The 19,803-nt window shown below is 41.9% G+C and overlaps 1 protein-coding gene across 3 annotated transcripts in view; it reads left to right on the top strand.

The window, feature by feature from the left end:
• The window catches only part of RAB3GAP2 (RAB3 GTPase activating non-catalytic protein subunit 2), a 107,344-nt gene extending 88,387 nt beyond the window's left edge, over positions 1-18,957 (top strand). For all 3 annotated transcript variants that reach the window (XM_089685031.1, XM_089685030.1, XM_089685032.1), the window contains exons 29-34: positions 179-253; positions 5,429-5,647; positions 6,959-7,048; positions 9,350-9,568; positions 10,360-10,518; positions 17,985-18,957. In XM_089685031.1, the coding sequence (XP_089541157.1) occupies positions 179-253; positions 5,429-5,647; positions 6,959-7,048; positions 9,350-9,568; positions 10,360-10,518; positions 17,985-18,134 (912 nt within the window). In that variant the 3' untranslated portion in view covers positions 18,135-18,957. The remainder of the gene's footprint in view (positions 1-178; positions 254-5,428; positions 5,648-6,958; positions 7,049-9,349; positions 9,569-10,359; positions 10,519-17,984) is intronic.
• Positions 18,958-19,803: the final 846 nt, after the last annotated feature.

Genomic DNA, 19,803 nt, shown 5'->3' with positions numbered 1-19,803 from the left:
GACAGCTGCAGCCACTGGTGACCTGTCATTGAATTATACAGGGCTCTGCAGTCACAGCTAGTTGCCCACACATGGCAGGAATTAGCAGATTTCTGCCACTGTTATTTGTATCGGGGCTAGTTGCCCGTGCGAATGTAGCCTGAAACCATTTTAACTTGTTCTATCCCCCTCATTACAGGATGTTGGTATGAGTGACACCTCTATGACCGCCTTCCTGGAAAGCTGCTCTGATCTTCTGCAAACAATGATGGAGGTAATCCTGACAATTCTGCTCTTTCATGTTTATTTCTAAAGATCATCTTTTGATTAGGTGGTTTAAGAATTAGCATCAAATACAGAGATGCTTAAAGAGACTGTCGGCAGACTGTTCATTTTAACAACAATCTTACCTTAAGGTCATATGTATTGTATGTATAGTATGTTATTTATCTGTAAAATATCCTCATTTGTGTGGACTTTAAAAACCCTGAAACTGCTGCTGGGTACTACCATCTTGGATGTGATACCACCAGTCCCTGCAGACTCGGAGCTGTCACTCAAGTGACACACTTTATATTTCCTTTCGCCCTTCCGATAGCAGCCACATAAAAGGTTATGAGGGGAGGGGCAGAGGAGCTGGGTCAGCACAGAGAATAATTGGACACTTCCTGAATAGGAGAAGGCTATGACATGCAAGGCATAATGCAAGTGATTATACAACCATTTATGGAAAGGAAAAACCCTGCAGGTAAACATTTAAAATACTTGATTTTCTGTTTTCACCTGCAAACTTTTAAGTTGTTTACAGCAGCACAGACAAATGAAGTCCTCTTCCCTGCTAGACAGGACTGTGCTGTGCGGAAGAGCTGTGTAAATCTCAGGACTGAAGAGACAGAAATACAAATCATTTAAGACCATGCTGCAAAAATGAATACACCCCAATGAAAGTCTTAGGAGCAAAGCTAAATTTTAGACAACAAAATCCTAACTAACAAAAAGTCAACTACAGGTGAGTCTAATTATTCATTAAACAGGTGTCCAACAGACAGTTGATTATAAAATGGCGATACTTAACCTCTTCACGCTGGCCAAACGCAAGTGTTCGGCCTTCTCACCGTCTGGGGGTAGACGCAGAGCGGCTGCACATTTGCGTTCTGTTTAAAAAAGACGTGCTGAGAGCGCGCGCGCGTCCAGTACTCACAGAAAGGTTGCGATCGGAAAATAATTTTTTTACACAAGGAAGGTGAAGGCTACAAGAAGATTAGCAAAGCTTTACTTATCAGTCAGAATACTGTAGCAAACGTGATGAATGAATGTAACAAAGATGAAACTGCAACCCTCTCACAGAGACCTCCAGGCTGTCCATAGAGGTTAACACCTCGACAGGAGCGTTTTCTGGTGAGAAGGGTTGGAGAAAATCGCCATGCAAGTTCACTGCAGTTAGCTAAAGAAGTAGAAAGCCAAACTGAGGTGATAGTTTCCTGTGACACAATACAGCTCACACTGAAGAGGAATGGCATGCATGGGTGTCATCCACGAAGGAAGCCTCTCCTAAAGCCCATGCACAAAAAAGCCCACCTAGAATTATCCAGGGCCCATGCTAAAAAAGAAGAAGACTACTGGGACTCTGTACTCTGGTGTGATGAGACCAAGATAAATGTTTTTGGAACTGATGGCTTCAAAACTGTATGGGGTCACAAAGGTGAGGAGTACAAAGAAACTTGCATGGTGCCTACAGTGAAACATGGTGGTGACAATGTCCTTCTGTGGGGCTGCATGACTGCTGCTGGTGTCGGGGAGCTGCATTTCATTGATGGTATCATGAATTCACAGATGTACTGCTCTATATTGAAAGAGAAGATGCTACCATCACTCCGTGCCCTTGGCCGTCGTGCACTTTTCCAACATGACAACATGACAATGATCCAAAACACACATCTAAGGCCACTGTTGCATTTCTGAAGAACAGGGTGCAAGTGATTCGGTGGCCAAGTATGTCTCCTGATCTGAACCCAAACAAACACCTATGGGGAATTCTGAAGAGACAAGTTGAGCATCACTCTCCATCCAGCATCGAGGCTCTAAAAGAGGTCGTTCTTGAAGAATGGAAAAAGATCGATGTTGCAATATGTCCCCAACTTGTTCAATCCATGCCTAGACTTGGTACTGTCCTTACAAATCATGGAGGTCATAAAAAGTACTAGATGTAGCAATTTTTGTTGTGGGGTGTATTCATTTTTGCATCAACTAATTTGAGTAAAACTGAAGATGTTGTAATCCAAGTTATATTATTAAGCTTACTTTCATGTAATGAGCTAAACAAATGTTCTATAAAACTCAGTTTTGTCAAAATTTTGGAAATTGTTCTTGTGCTCATTGAGTTATTGATTAAAATCTTACTTTTCAAAAGAGGTGTACTCATTTATGCTGAGCACTGTGTGTGTATGTATGTGTGTGTATATATATATATATATATATATATATATATATATATATATATATATATATATATATATATATACACACACACCATATATAGCAGTGTGTTGAAAAAAGTGAACTGCAAAGAAGAATGGGAGAAATTGCCCAAAAATAGGTTTGCCAAGCTTGTAGCATCATACTCAAAACGACTTGCAGCTGTAATTGGTGCTGAAGGTGCTTCAGCAAAGTATTGAGCAAAGGCTGTGAATACTTACAGTTGTGTTCAAAATAATAGCAGTGTGTTGAAAAAAGTGAATAAAGCTCATAATCCTTCTAATAGCTTTTATTTCCATACACACAAATGCATTGGGAACACTACACATTCTATTCCAAATCAAAACATGAAGAAAAATATATCAAATGTATGTTGTTCCTCTAAAAAATTGAAGAAAAGTGAATATTAGACTGTTAAAAAAAATAGCAGTGTTTGTATTCTTCTTTACAAACTCAAACATTCACTATATAAACTGAAAAATGTTTGAAGATTTTGCTTTCCTTTGAATCACTTAATGAATATTTAGTTGTAGTCGCACTGTTTCTGAGAACTGCTGTACATCTGTGTTGCATGGAGTCAACCAACTTCTGGCCCCTGTGATCAGGTATTCCAGCCCAGGATGATTGGGCTACATTCCACAGTTCTTCTCTATTTCTTGGTTTTGCCTCAGAATCTGCATTTTTTTTATGTCACCCCACAAATTTTCTATTGGATTAAGATCCGGGGATTGGGCTGGCCACTCCATAACGTCAATCTTGTTGGTCTGGAACCAAGATGTTGCACGTTTACTGGTGTGTTTGGGGTCGTTGTCTTGTTGGAACACCCATTTCAAGGGCATTTCCTCTTCAGCATAAGGCAGCATGACCTCTTCAAGTATTCTGATGTATTCAAACTGATCCATGATCCCTGGTATGCGATAAATAGGCCCAACACCGTAGTATGAGAAACATCCCCATATCATGATGCTTGCGCAACCATGCTTCACTGTCTTCACAGTGTACTGTGGCTTGAATTCAGTGTTTGGGGGTCGTCTGACAAACTGTCTCCGGCCACTAGACCCAAAAAGAACAATCTTACTTTCATCAGTCCACAAAATGTTGTGCCATTTCTCTTTAGGCCAGTCAATGTGCTCTTTGGCAAATTGTAACTTCTTCAGCACGTCTTTTTTTCAACAGTGGGACTTTGCGGGGGCTTCTTGCAGGTAGCTTGGCTTCACATAGGCATCTTCTAATTGTAACAGTACTCACAGGGAACTTTAGACCTTCTTTGATCTTCCTGGAGCTGATTGTTGGCTGAGTCCTTGCCATTTTGGCTATTTTTCTATCCATTCAAATGGTAGTTTTTCGCTTTCTTCCACGTCTTTCAGGTTTTGGTTGCCATTTTAAAGCATTTGCGATCATTTTAGCTGAGCAGCCTATCATTTTCTGCACTTCTTTATATGTTTTCCCCTCTCCAATCAACTTTTTAATCAAGATACGCTGTTCTTCTGAATAATGTCTGGAACAACCCATTTTCCTCAGAATTTCAGAGAGAAATGCACTGTAACCAGCATGTACAACATTTACCAAAAACAGTGATTGATTAGGTTAGTGATGTCTGACTGCTATTATATTGAACACAACTGTATATACACACACACGGCTTTGACAAAAAATGGAAACACTACATGGTTTGCAGGTGTGAAAGTGAAAACTTAGCTGACAGGTGGGAAGCCTCACTTTCCTCATTCACTGTGTGCGCTGCTAGTAATACAGAGTCATCTCAGAACTTACTGAGCTTCAAAAGACGGCAAATTGTTGGTGCCGCTTAGCTGGTGCCACTGCGACTGAAGTTGCCAATTAATTTGCCATTTCATGAGGTACAGTATCAAAGGTTGTGACGGCATATACAGTTTTTAGGAAAACATCGTCTGATAAGCATGAGTACAGTTAACTGATCGAAAGAGACAAAAAGACATTGCACAGGACTGTGACCCGGAATCAGAAAACAACTGCTGAAAAAGTGACTGAAGAGCTCAATCTCAATCTTCCAAAGCCTTTGTCCACAAAATCTGTGCAGAGAGAATTCCATAGGCAAAACATTCATGGGTGAGCTCCAATTGCCAAGCTACTAGTGACCAATATTAATGCTTAGAAAAAGAGAGAGTGGTGCAACACCCATAAATCGTGGACTATCGATCAATGGAAGACTATAGTATGGTCCGATGAATCAAGCTTCACACTGATCCCAACCACAAGACGTGTTTACGAGTGGCAAACACCATCCCAAGCTTGCAGCCAGGACTGTCTTGTGCCAACGATAAAGCATGGTGGTGGTGCAATCATGGTTTTAGCAGCCATATCTTGGTATTCTGCATCACCTTGAAAGGTAGAACACTGCCAATGACTATGTACAATTTTGGTCATTTGCACCCCATGGTGCATACATTGTTTCCCCATTTACCAAGATGATAATGCTTCTATTCACACAGCTGGTGTTGTGTTGTCAAGTCGTGGTTTGACAAACATACAGCTGAAGTCTCGCACCTTCCCTGGGCACTGCAGTCACTAGATCTCAGTATCATAGAGCCACTCTGGCCAATTTTGGAGAACAAGGATCAGGCTTGTTTTCTGCCTCTGGCATCTACAAGAACTGGAATGATTTTTGGATAAAGAGTGGTATCAGATTCCATTCTCCCCCATCCAAGACTTATATTTGCAATTCACAGGTATTTGCAATTCCCAGGCGAATTCAGCCCATCTTTGATTCCAAAGGCAGTCCAACACCATATTAGGTAATGATTTTATTCTGTTACCTGGTGTTTCCATAATTTTGTCTATATATATATATATATATATATATATATATATATTATATATATACATTGATATGAAGACACACTTTATTTTTACACAAAGGTACATTGTTGTGATGCTGTTGTTCTTGTGTGTACACAATCCTGCCTTATTACAGAGTGTTTGTTGGTCTGTACAGGCTGATGTCAGCAGTGAGGAGATGTTGGCCCCGGTGCTGGAGGTAGAAGACTCCTGGATGGCAGTGGAGGGTCCCAACTCTATTGTTGAATTGGCTCTGGAGCAGAAACACATTCACTATCCGCTGGTAGAACACCAGTATGTGCTCTCTGCCATCATGTATGCCATCATGAAGTTCTCACTCAAGTCTGTTAAACCTCTATCTCTCTTTGACAGTAAGGTGAGTGCTAGTGCCCTTCTGCCCTTATTGATGTTATCTTCACACATCACCAATGAACGTTGTTTAGTGAATATTTTCCCCATATTGGCTATATAAGAACACTGGGTCTTATTTATTAATGGCAATCTGTACTTTGTTATACAGGCAAAACAGCAGATTCACTTTAATGCAGCCCTCCCCAACAGCACACGCTCACCTTTCCTTCGCACACTGGTATTCGGCCACCAAGAGTAGTAGTAGAGCCGTGCGTAAGTGACAGATTGTCAGAGTTGTTTCTTAGTGTGTGATTGCATTCACATACTGAATATATCTTGGGAAAGCAAATTTCCTTTTAATAAAACTGCATGTACATTTCCTATGTGTAAATAGGGGCAAAAACCAATGTTATTAGGCTATTTTCTGTCCAGGTCAAATGTTTTTTGTTCATACAAAAGAGAGTGAATCAGGAAAATTCCAGATTATGGAAATGGATATGTATTTACTGTGATCCTCGGTTCTGTCTAATCCCCAAAACAGTTAATAAGGGGTTAAATAATTCTTCTGAGGTTTATTTAACTGATATCATATGCAGATCAAAGCTTATCCCTTAGACTCCTTTCAGACGAGGCGGACTCTGTCAAGGGGATCTGTCTGCTCAGTGGGGGATCTCTCCGCTGATCCCTGCTGAACATGCGGACACAGACACAGCCTGCCGTTCTCTATGGGTCGTTCAGACGGAAACAGACAGCCTGTCCATTTCTATCCAACTGTCATCTGATCCACCGCTCCATACAGCGCGATGGATGGTCCGATCAGGTACGCCTGAAAAACTGGAAGGTGGACCCAATCGGACCGTCAATATGAAGGGGGCCTTACTCTGAATGAAACAGAGTGATTACAAAAGTAAATATGTTACTTTGTAGCTCTCTCTGTTCTGAACAATGTTTATAAACACTGGGTCAGACTGTTCTTTATTGACAGTAGCAGCTGTTACAGTTGCTGTAATATGTACAATTTCTGGTAAATGTGAGGGGAGCCACAGTAGGGCAAATGTACAGGGTGCACACACATACTGCATACTTCAGTGATTTTTTTTTTTTGGGGGGGGGGGGGGGGTGTAGTATGTCCCACTGTTCACAACCGATTAAAAAGCTGCTTTCATGTACATTTTACAGTAACACTGAAAATATACAAGGTTCGCATTTAAGAGGCAGGAAAAAAGGATCTGAGCAGAGAAGTGCTCTGTGTGTCTTGGTTGCAGTAGATCCTGCAGGAAAGTATATGGAGATATTACTTCTGTTGTAACATTGTACATTTCTCTATTTTATTCAGGGCAAAAATGCCTTCTTTAAAGACCTCACTTCAATTCAGCTACTGCCGAGTGGAGACATGGACCCCAGCATAGTGAGCCTCCGACAACAGGTATCCATGACTTATTCCTGCCTCATATTATCAGTCATTTGGTTTTGCAGCTTCTTTTTAGCACACGGAATGGAATCTTACTGATCAGGGTAGCTTGGTAGTTTTTGACAGTTGCAAGGTAGATATGGATTTTGAGGGGTTAATGTACTTTAAAGTGGAAGTAAAGACAAATCCTAACTAACTCTAAACCTACACTCAGCCACATTCTAAGCCTAATCTATCTAGACCTGTAAAGAAAAATTCACTATACTTACCTGTTCTGCAGCCGCTTCGGTCCGGTGTCCAGCAGTGCCCTCTGTGTGCAGGAGAAAGCCAACAATGGCTGGGAAATGCTTGGGAAGTGACATCACCTGTATACTTGCTATGGGTCTTCTGTTGTTAGCTGCCTGTCCTGTACACTGAAGGCACTGCTGACAGCTCAGCCTGGGACTGGAACAGAATAGGGAAGTATAGCGATTTTTTTTTTTTCTTTTTCATTACAGGGGTGGATAGATTAGGCTTAGAATGTGGCTGAGTGTAGGTTTAGAGTTAGTTGGGATTCGCCTTTACTTTCAATTTAAGTATTGTGGATAGAGGTTAAAATTAAAGTAGAGCTGAACTCAGAGAAGTTTTTCTGCCTTAAAGGGAACATCTAGGAATGTTAACTGTGCTGAAGCAGTACCCTGAAAGACTCAGATTTTGTATTGAAAATTATCTGAAGAATACTAGTATACTTTCTACTCTGAGCCTCAAAGCTGCATATCCACAGTGTGAGATCATCTAAGGCACTGCTGCTTCTGACTGCTAGTCTCACAAGATTTTGAGATGTCACTACTGTGCTGTTCACTGTTCTCTTTACTGGAGAGGAAGTTGTACCAAAGGACCTGCGATGCAAGCAGGTGCAGGGCGACCACAGTCATTATGGGCAACTAATCATTTGCGCGCTGCTTGCCTTATTTGGCCATATTGGCCCTTTTAAGAATTAAGGTTAAGATTTTGAGGGTGTATTTCTATGTGTTGGGTTAAGTGTCAGGGTAAGGTCAAGGATTACATTCTGGGAGAGGTTAAAGCAGAACTAAACTCGATACTTACCTTTGCTTCAATGGTCCGATGCCTGTAAGGTCCCTCAGCGGCACTGGCATCTTCTCTCTGGCTTCTTTTTCTTTTCAACCATCTTCATTGGCCGGCGTGGGATGACATCTCTTCCATGGATGTGCAGGAGCGCAGTCATCTCAGCACACAGGTACTGTGCAGGAATGTATACTGAGCTGTGCACGTGCAGCTCAGTGTACATTCTACGTAAGCCAGTCAGCAGGCAGATACATTTCGTTTATTGCAGAAGAGACAATGCATATCTCTTCTGCAATAATATTTTTAATTAGAGTTTAATTCTCCTTTAAGCCATTTGTCTAGTTACCAGTTGCACGTCAGGCAAGGTCTTCTTATGTGACCCCCCTCCCCATTCCTTAAATGCTGCATAAAAGTGGGAAAAAAAAGTCTATGGGAAGGAAAAATAATTAGATGATATACTCCCCTTTACCTGACTCCCATAGTTCAGGCGGTGACACCATCCACTTGCTGACAAGATCCTGGGAAATGTTAAGTAGCCAAATCTTAAGACATTGCAGCACAGCGCAGCACAGTTTCGTCTTCTTGCGATATTTGGGACTCAGTGTTCCCCAAGATCTTGCTGGAAAGAGCATGATGTCACCGTCATCTAGGTGCAAGGGGAAATGTAAGGAAATGATACAACTTTTTACCCTCACTAGGTTTTTTTTGTATTTTCATGCAGTGTTTATGAGAGGGGGGCACTTTGCTGAGGTGAACCTTGCAACTAAGGTCCTTCTTGCTGCTTGAAGTGCTCTGTGATATTTTTATTTTAACATAAAAATGTTCAGTTCACAAATAATTATATATGGATAAGAAATGGGCAGCAAAGCAGGTAAATGGTTAGCACTTACGCCTGGCAGTACTAGGGTCGTTGGTGCGAATCCCAACCACGGCACCACCTGTTTGCATGTTCTCTCTCTGTGCCTGTATGGGTTTCCTCCATGTACTCCGGTTTCCTACCACACACCAAGGACATGCTGGTAGGTTAATTGGATCCTAGTATGTGTAAGGATGAATGTGCGTTTAGGGACCTTAAATTGTACGCTCCTTGAGAGTTATGGTACCTGTAATAAATAAATAGAATCAAATGATAATGAGGTAAAATAATTCATGCGGCTTCAGCTTTTACCATGAGGTGGCGCAGCTTGTAAATTGTGTGCATAATTTTCCTTATTGGCTCTAACCTGTCCCATTCCTCTGCTGTCTCTCCAGTTCTTAATGAAGGTGATCAGTTCTGCTGTCCAGGCTCAGTTTCAGTCACAAATTACAGTGAAATCAGAAGACGTGATGGCAGACGTACCGGGTGATCCAGTGGACTGGCCAGCACTTGCCGTGGAGCTGGCATCACATCTTCAGGTGAATGAAGACACGCTGAGACGGCACTACGTATGTGAGCTCTACAACTACGGTTTTGACCATCTGGCAGAGGAGGTAAGTGCTACTAGAATACATGAGCAGTAAAAGCATGTACTGGAGATTTAACATCTGCTGGAAGCCTAAACAGATGACAGGTTTAAAGGAAGCCTGTACTGTCAGAAATATGATGGTTTTCCCAACTGCTGAAAATGCTAGTTACCTGGCTATTTTCAGCAATTATATATTGAGGCTGATTTACATCCAATAATTTAAAATTGTATATCTTTTAAATTCATCTGCACATGATTGGGTAATTGAAGTGAATATTTACACAATTTATCCAGTAAATCAGCCCAATCAAGTCCCTGACCTGCAACAGGAATGGAGATTATAATCCTGGTATTAGCCTCTGTACAGCACAGTTGGAGTGAGAACAGCAGCACAAGGAACCAATTGGTTCATGTATTGACATATATAAGCATGTTGATAAGAGGAGAGAGCAGAGTGATAGAGTGGTGAGCTCATCACTGTGCCACTTTTCCTTTTGCTTGGTCAGACCCAGGACAACCAGGGCTCAGAGGCAATGGGTATAATGATGGTGGGCATCAGACAACTAGTGGCAGAAATAAGTACTGCAGGGAAAATCTCTGTATTAAAGGTGAATATTGCTGCAAAAGCTGTTTTTCTTATTTCATCTTTTAAGGAGCTATTCTTTTTTTTTTTTTATTATTATTATTTTTGGCTGTAGTTCCCCTCAATGTCATTGGATGCTGGGAGGGTACTGAAGCCACTGACAGCTCTTACTCATTTAGATATGATTTGTGTCATTATGTTGCTGCTTTGTGTGTAATAGATGTTTCTGTTAGGCTATTCTACAAGTGCTGGATAAGGAGGTGCTGGCATCCCAATTACTGGTCCTGTGTGGACAGAGACTGGCATATGCACTACTGCACACACAGACAAAGGAAGGAATGGAGCTTCTGGCCAAGCTGCCACCAACCCTCTGTACCTGGATCAAAGCAATGGTGAGTGCACACAGGACTGACTAATTCACAGGCTGCATGCAGAAAAACAGTGTGGGGAAATATTAAAGATTTAGCAGGAGAGGTGCAGAAAGCACAGAGCCACACAAACTCAATCTTTCTAAAACTGAGCTTGTAATATTTCCTCCTCCCCATGACTTTGCCATTGAGATCAACAGCACAACCATTGGTCCCTCCACACATGCAAGGGTGCTAGGTGTAATCCTAGACTCTGACCTCTCCTTTAGCCCCCACATCCAATCACTGGCTAAATCTTATCGCCTCAACATCCGCAACATTTTCAGAATTCACCCCTTCCTGACTAATGACACCACAAAACAGCTTATTCACTCCTTGGTTATTTCCCGCCTTGACTACTGCAACTCTCTCCTCACTGACCTACCCCTACACAGGCTATCCCCCCTATGAATGCTATTGCTAGACTAATACACCTTACCAACTGATCTGTGACGGCTGCCCCTCTGCCAATCTCTTCACTGGCTTCCACTAGCCCAACATATAAAATTCAAAATACTAGCCACAGCATAGCCCCCAACTACATCACCAACTTCATCTGCAGATATCGCCCAAACTGTCCTCTTCGCTCCTCTCAAGACCTGCTCTCAAGTTCCCTTGTTAACTCCTCCTACACTCGCATCCAGGGCTGCTCTAGAGCCTCTTCAATCCTGTAGAACTTCCTTCCTCAGTATGTCTGGTTAGCTCCTACTTGTCTGCCTTTAGACGATCCTTCAAAACTAATTTATTTGGGGAAGCCTACCCTACCGCCACCTAAGAACTGTACTTGAGTCACCTCCATCACATCATCTCTATTACCCTTTTGTATAAAATTAATAACCTACTAAGTGACATATCAGTATGGATGTCACTCCACTTCCTCAAACTCAACCTTTCTAAAACGGAGCTCTTAGTATTCCCCCCAGCCCGTGCTCCTCCCCTGAATTCTCCATCAAGATCAATAACACAATCATCATTCCCTCCCCTCATGCCAGGGTGCTAGGTGTAATCCTAGACTCCCATCTGTCCTTTCAGTCCCAAATCCAATCGCTGTCCAAATCTTGTAGACTTCACCTCCGCAACATCTCCAAGATACGCCCGTTTTTAATCACTGAAATCACTAAGCAATTTAGGTGTCCGTTCATGACACAGAGAATAGCTGCGATTCAACGGATCTCAGCTATTCTCTGGTCATTCACAGTTTGACACTCAGGAGATCATGTCAGCCCTTCACTGGAGATCTGTGTTCTCCCTCCAGATTCTCCAGCCCAGAGCTGGAGAATCAGAGGGACCGCAAACTAAGCAGAGATAATTTACCTCTGCTTAGTAAACTGATCTTTTACTGTAATCTCGCGAGATTATAGTAAAATCAGCCGTTTTCCAGAGTTTGTAGACCGTTCTCCAACGTTTGGAGACCGTTCTCCCTTCGTTCGGAGTACTGCTTCATAAACTGCATTCACAGGAGAACTGTGTTCTCCGAGAATGCCGGAGAACTGAGCAGCGATCTATTACCGCTGGTTCATAAACGGACACCTTATTCACTCCATGGTTATCTCTCGCCTTGACTTTTGTAACTCTCTCCTTATTGGTCTACCTCATCGCAGGCTATCCCCTCTTCAGCCTATCATGAATGCTGCTGCCAGACTCATCCACCTTACCAACTGTTCCATATCTGCCATTCCCTCCACTGGCTTCCCACTGCCCAACGAATAAAAAAACATAACAATAACGTATAAAGCCATTTATAACTGCCCCAAATTACATCACCAATCTTCTCTCCAAATATCACCCAAACTGTTCTCTCCGCTCCTCCCACGACCTCCTGCTCTCTAGCTCCTTGTCTCTTCCTCCCATGCTTGTCTCCAGGACTTCTCCAGAGCTTCCCCCATCCTCTGGAACTCTTTACCCCAATCCATCTGACTATCACTCTGCCCATTTTTAGGTGAACTCTGAAAACCTCTCTCTTCAGGGAACCCTATCCTGTCTTCAGCTAATAACTGAATCTTCTACAGTATTTCTCTTATCAGTTCATCCCCCGCAGTTATTACCTTTTGTGCCACCAGCCCTTCCCTCTTAGGATGTAAGCTCCAAGGAGCAGGGCCTTCCTAACCCTCTTGTATTGAACTGCATCATTGCTGTATTGTCTCCCTTTATATTGTAAAGCGCTGAGCAAACTGTTGGCGCTATATAAATCCTGTATAATAATAAGGAAGCAGAAGGAGTGGGGCAGCATGGTGAGCTACTGAGTCACTGCTGGATAGGGGATCAGGGTGATCTGAGCTGCTGAGTCATTGCTGGGAGGGGGAGCTGAGCTGCTGAGTCATTCTTTGTGGGATGGTTAGTTGCTGAGACACTACTGAGTGGGAGAGGGGAGCTGCACTGCTTAGTCACTTTCTCACTACTTGGAGGAAAGGGAGCTAAGCTGCAGAGAAAATGCTTCTGGCGTCAATTTTAACCACTTGATCTCCGGAAGCTTTTATCCCCTTCATGACCAGAGCATTTTTTGCTATTTAGCACTGTGCTACTTTAATTGGCAATTGCTCGGTCACGCAACACTGTACCCAAAGAAAATTTTATAATTTTTTCACACAAATAGAGCTTTCTTTTGGTGGTATTTGATCACCACTGTTTTTTTTTTTTTTTTTTTTTTATTATACACTGCTCCAACAAAGGAACACTTTGAAAACACATCAGATCTCAATGGGGAAAAATATCATGCTGGATATCTATACTGATATGGATTGGGTAATGTGTTAGGAAAGTAAGGATGCCCCATTGTTTGATTTTTTGGGTGTCTTTGATGGAAATAAAAATGATCAACCTACAGAGGACTGAATTCAAAGTGAAAAAATTATACAGCAGGCTAGTCCATTTTGATGAAATTTCATTGCAGCAACTCAAAATGGTACTCAGTAGTTTGTATGACCCCACGTGCTTGTATGCATGCCTGACAACGTCAGGGCATGCTCCTAATGAGATGAAGAATGGTGTCCTGGGATATTTCCTCCCAGATATGGACCAGGGCATCACTGAGCTCCTGGACAGTCTGAGGTGCAACCTGGCGTCAGATGAACCAAAACATGATATCCCAGAGGCGTTCTATTGGAATTAGGTCAGGCAAGCATGGGGGGCCAGTCAAAGGTATCAATTCCTTTATCCTCCAGGAACTGCCTACATACTCTCACCACATGAGGCTGGGCATTATTGTGCAGCAGGAGGAACCCATGACCCACTGCACCAGCGTAGGGTCTTACAATGGGTCCAAGGATTTCATCCTGAAACCTAATGCCAGTCAGGGTGCCATTGTGTAACCTGTAGAGGTCTGTGCGTCCCTCCATGGATATGCCTCCCCAGACCATCACTGACAACCACCAAAACTGTTATGGTGAATGATGTTACAGGCAGCATAACATTTTCCATAGCTTCTGCAGACCTTTTCACGTCTGTCACGTGCTCAGGGTGAACCTGCTCTGTGAAAAGCACTGGGCACCAGTGGCGGACCTACCAATTCTGGTGTTTAATGGCAAATGCCAATCCAGCTCTATGGTGCCAGGCAGTGAGCACAGAGCCCACTAGAGGATGTCGGGCTCTCAGGCCACCCTCATGAAGTCTGTTTCTGATTGTTTGGTCAGAGACATTCACACCAGTCACCTGCTGGAGGTCATTTTGAAGGGCTCTGGCAGTGCTCATCCTGTTCCTCCTTGCACAAAGCAGCAGATACTGGTCCTGCTGATGGATTAAGGACTTTCTACAGCCCTGTCCAGCTCTTCTAGAGTAACAGCCTGTCTACTGGAATTTCCTCCATGCCTTTGAGACTGTTCTGGCAATGGCACATGCTGATGTGCCATCCTGGAGGAGTTGTACTGCCTGTGCAACCTCTTTAGGGTGCAGATATCGCTTCATGCTACCAGTAGTGACACTCATCCTAGCCAAATGTAAGACTAGTGAAAAACAGTCAGAAAAGATGAGTAGGGAAAGAACTGTCAGTGTTCTCCACCTGTAAAACCATTCCTGTTTTGGGGGTTGTCTCATTGTTGCCCCTCTAGTGCACCTGTTGTTAAATTCATTAACACCAAAGCAGCTGAAACGATTACCAACCCCCTCTGCTACTTAACTGACCAGATCAATATCCCAGACGTTTAATTGACTTGATGCTATACTCTGATTAAAAAGTGTTCCTTTTGTTTTTTGAGCAGTGTATAAACGGAAAAAGACCAAAAATGTTGAAAAAAAGATATTTTCTACCTTCTGCTTTAAAACATATTAAAAAAAAAATCTAATTTCAGAAAATTAGGCCAAAATGCATTCTGCCACATCTTTGGTAAAAAAAAAAGAAATCCCAATAAGTGTATATTAATTGGTTTGTGTGAAAGGTATAGTGTCTACAAACTATGGTATATATACATTGGAATTTACACAGATATGATGCTATTTTTAGTGGGACTGTGATAGTGTGGTGGGCAGTCTGGTGCTGGCTGCGAGGTATACTGACAGCACTGGTCTCTGTACAGTATTACCAGTAGTGGCACTAATACACTGTCACTGTACTAATGACACTGGCTGGGAAGGGTTTAACATCTAGGGGCAATCAAAGAGTTAAATGTGTGCCTAACAATGTGTAATATGTGCTGCTTTTACTTTACTATCTGGCTGTTCCCTGTACACAGTACTTTGTTTTTGTGAACACACAACTCTGTGTGTGATTGGACACAGCAGATCAGCTGATTTCAATTATTGTCTGAAATCAACTGCCAAACTTGTGCTGTGTCCAATCACAACTCCGAAGAACGACGATCATGTATATATACATGATACACGCTGCCCGCCTGCAATAGAATTCCTGTGAGCGAGTCGGCAAGAGGTTAACTGCTTCCTGACTGTCCTATAGCAGAAACACTGCTACAGGGTGACATGGGTGCGCAAAATCACGTGTATATATACGTGATTTTGCATTTCTGGGTAGGAGGTGCATGCGCGCCCTACCTCTGCCGCCATTCCCGGCCACGGCTGTCAATCACCGGGTCTCGTCCAGTGATTGCTTGCCGCCGCCCAGTGATTGCCAAGCATCTCCAACGGGAAGGAGAACTGCACACAGTTAACACTTTGATCACCCCTCATGTTAACCCATTCCTGCCCAGTGCTATTTGTACAGTGTCAGTGCTTTTTTTGTTTTTTTTTTTAAAGCACTGATCACTCTATTGGTGTCACTGGGGATGTCAGTGACATCAAGTCAGTCCCCCCCCAATGTCAAAATACCCGCCGCAGTCCTGCAATAAGTTGCTGATCGCTGCCATTACTAGTAAAAATTAAAAAATAATCCCAGTATCTATACAGCCATTTGTAAACGCTATAACTTTCACATAAACCAATTAATTTACACGTATTGGGATCTTTTTTTTTTTAGCAAAGACATATAGCAAAAGAAATCAAATTTCTCCATAAATTTAGGCCAAAATGTATTCTAAGATTTTTTTACTGGACATGTGAAAAGTAAAAAATATTGTTTTTTTTCCTCAAAATTGTTGGAAATCTAGACCACAGAAAGAAAGCTTAATTTGTGGGGGAAAAAAGGACGTAAATTTAATTTGGGTGCAGTGTTGAATGACCGCGCAATTGTCAGTTAAAGTAACGCAGTGCCATAATGCAGAAAATGGCCTGGTCAAAAAGGGGGCTAAATCCTCTGGAGGGCAAGTTGTTAAAGAATCTAAAAAAAAAAAAAAAGTGACTGTAAATACAGATGTCAGCATGGGCCTGTTTTAAAGGTAATTTACTATTTGTTAATAATAATACTTCCATAACCTAGCCACACGTTTACATGGAAATTTGATGCCTTTCACTGCAAAAAATAATCTCAGTGTCTATTAACTTTTGAAAACCTTTTTCCTGAATTTATACAGAGTATAAGCATGTGGACAGTCATATTTGCTCTTGTTCCTGCTTAATAGTGCTTCTAACTGACTGCGCTTTACTGGTTCTGCAGCTCGGCACACCCATTAGAGGGGAGGTGGTATGTAGCTGCTAGAATATTTTTCTTTTGAAAGATGTTTCTATAATTACTTTGGATTATTATGGAAGAGAACATAGGCTGGTGCTGGGCAGATCTTCGTATCTCTGAATAAACAATAGAAACTGGTTAAAAATAATCAACACAGCGGCTTCCTAGTTTCTGGTATTGGTTAGCAAAGTGTGTCAGACAACTGCCATCCTGTCTATAGAGACCGTATGGGTCATCTTGAGAGAAGCTTCCAGACAGATTTCTTGAGCAATAATCAGAACACCAGAAGGAATCTTTTATATATTATTATACCAAGTAGATCACATAAATCTGTCACAGAATATAGAAACTGTGGGACATCCATGGCCCCCATTTTAAGGCGAATGAACAGGTTTATTTTTAACACCCCAACCCAGCAACATACAGTTTTTTTTTCCTTTGCTTCCCCATCACTCAGTTCAGCATTGGGAACCAAAGGAAATACCTAATACCTCTGGCTGTGAAGGAGCATGGGACAGTGCTCTGCCAATCAGACCTCTCACAGTGGTCTCCATGGGCTGATAAAAAAGCCCAGCTAACAATGTCAGTTTGTGTCCTGCAAGCCCATAAAAATCACATCAGACACTTTTCGAAATTAATAAATAAAATACCTAGATCAAGGTTTGATTTAGGTTAGTGATATGGTCATGGTCAGTATTTTTTTTTTGGGTCAGGATTTTTATTTTTAATGTTTAAATTAGTATCGGTGTCAGTGGCAGGATAAAAAAAAAACCTATTTTGGGTCAGTTTTCCTTTGACAATAAAAACAAATCCGGAGATATAATTTACCACCAAATGAAATCCCAATTTGTCCTGGAAAAAACAATGTATAATCCACCTACATGCACAAAATAGTTGTGATGATATGTACGGTTTTGCTAACACATAGAAAAGTGTGCTTCAGCTTTAAGATTTGTTTTATCCTTAGGCGTGAAGGGGATAAAGTAACATTTAATTACTTGTGTTCCAGTGGTCCAACAGCCCGAACAAGAGAAATCTGTCAATATCCCCACCTATGCTAAATGGCATGGAATCACTCCTATCGTAATCTGACAGCTGGCACTCATGGCTGTCAGAATACCTGAATAGTGGCTGCATCTGATTGGATACGGTCACTATTTAGCTGTCAGTTCTCCACCCAGCTCCTTTGATTTTCAGATTGAAGGATGCGGGGCAAGAGGGTACCAAATGTGTCCTGTTTCTGATGAAACATCTAAAATTCCAGCCATGGGTGGTCAGCTTTAGTCAGAACCTGCCACAGCTCTTAATGTCAGGCCATTATATCACTTAGTTCTATGTCATCCAGCAAGACATTACAGTTTAGGAATAGAGGCTGGAATCTGGTGTCTGCGTGGTTCCTGTCTCTTGGAAAGAGGTCACACAGGAGCAGTCTACTAAATCTGCTTTGTTCTTATTTTAGGATCCACAGGATCTCCAGAATACTGATGTGCCAATCCCTACCACGGCCAAAATGGTAGACAAAGTTGTGGAACTTCTTCCGGAAAACAATGGTCAATACAGCCTTGCCCTGAACCTCATAGAAGCTGTGGAAGCCATGGCTGCATTGTGACATCTGTGCACAGTTTAGGACTGCATAATATATGAAGACTAAAATAGCCATCCTGTCTAAATCCAAAATCCATTATAATAACAAACTCCTTCCAACACTGAAATTTCAGTTCTGAGTGGGATGAATCACCGTCCAGCTTCTTAAATCTCTTGGAGGCTCCAATGGCGAGGGAACCCAACCGTTTGTGTCCTTGCCTCTCGCACCAGGAAGAAGTCTCCATCTTGCAGTTAGAATCACTTGTTACTAGTTTTGCATTACAAAGAATCCATTGGGGAAGGTGATGTCATGGTATAGTGTTCAAATAGATGTTGCTGTCTGGTGGAGATGGAAATTCTGAATTCATTTCTACTACTGGAGCCCTGATCAGAAACCAGCAAGTGCGCAAAACTGAACGATCATCTTTGTCCTTGTAAAGAATATTCCATCACAAAATAATATGCAAATACCCACAAAGAGAACGTGTCACCTCTAAATCCCTGTTTATTGATGGAAGGAAGTTGCCATGGTTTACTGAAAATCTGTGGGAGATGGGCAGATCCTTTCACTGTATACCAGAACACAGACACTGCCCTTCACTGCTTTTTTTTTTTTGATTGGAGCAGATTAAGGCCTGATTCCCATATTAACTCCTGGGATCCAAGTGCTCTTACTAGCTCCCAACATTCTAGAAAGCTGCAGATACATCTTGGATTGTAGTGAGCATTATATAGCCATATCTCAGCCCAGCCAACGTGGGAAAGGGGTAACTTTTATTTAAAGTCAGATTGCATTGTCTGCTATAAATGTATGAGATTATAGTATTAATAAAAAATAAACGATGCAACATTGTATCTTTGTAATAACTTAAAGAAACCAGGCTGGAGCACCTTCTGGGTGTCTGCAGACCAATTAACACTGATGATTACTGCTGCACAGTCCTTTATGCAAACCTAGATATAAAGATGATTTACAAATAAGTGATATTATGCCATTCAGGCATCTGGGTAGATCCCAACATTATTGTCAGAATGTCTGCATAGCCTGGATCAGTTCTGTGCCATCAGCAGGCTTTGGCCCGCTGTTGGCTTAATCTAGGTCACAGGAATGCAGAACTAAGTGCACTCCTTTGACCCATAGAAGAATTATGGCCAAAAGAGCCTTGGACATGCTTCTCCTTTTAAGAAGTGATATGGACCAATTCTTAAACAGGCTTAGAGGGCTGATTTTAGGCAAAATGTATAGTTACATCTGGTACATATCTATAACAATTATGCCAAACATATTGAGACAAAGCAAAGGATTGTGACACATTAATTTAATTAAACTGCAGTGTTATAATAACAACAGATATACAAAATGCACACATTTGCAGACACAACTTTGATTTTATTAAAAAACATCCCCCAAATTTTGGCAAGACTTAATTTGATGTTCAGACTGTGGCTGCTTTCTAAAGAGAACAATGGAAAGTGCAGGAGGCTACACTAAAGCACATATCCACTTTATTGTATAGAAAAGCAGCTTAAAAACACCAGACTATATGCCAGTGGGGAGAAAAAAGGTTAATGCATATTGCACTAACCTCAGCACTTAAACATAGCAGCGCTACCTTCTCTTTCTATATTGCCAAACAGCCAAAGTCTGAGTTTAAAAGCTTGTCCCTTGCCAGCATGCTGCAGAAAAGGAGCTT

The sequence above is a fragment of the Staurois parvus genome, unplaced genomic scaffold (assembly GCF_062004578.1).
Source record: "Staurois parvus isolate SC_StPar_1 unplaced genomic scaffold, SC_StPar_1.0 ptg000362l, whole genome shotgun sequence".
NCBI classification, from domain to species: domain Eukaryota; kingdom Metazoa; phylum Chordata; class Amphibia; order Anura; family Ranidae; genus Staurois; species Staurois parvus.
This window is presented reverse-complemented; position numbering and strand designations above follow the sequence as displayed.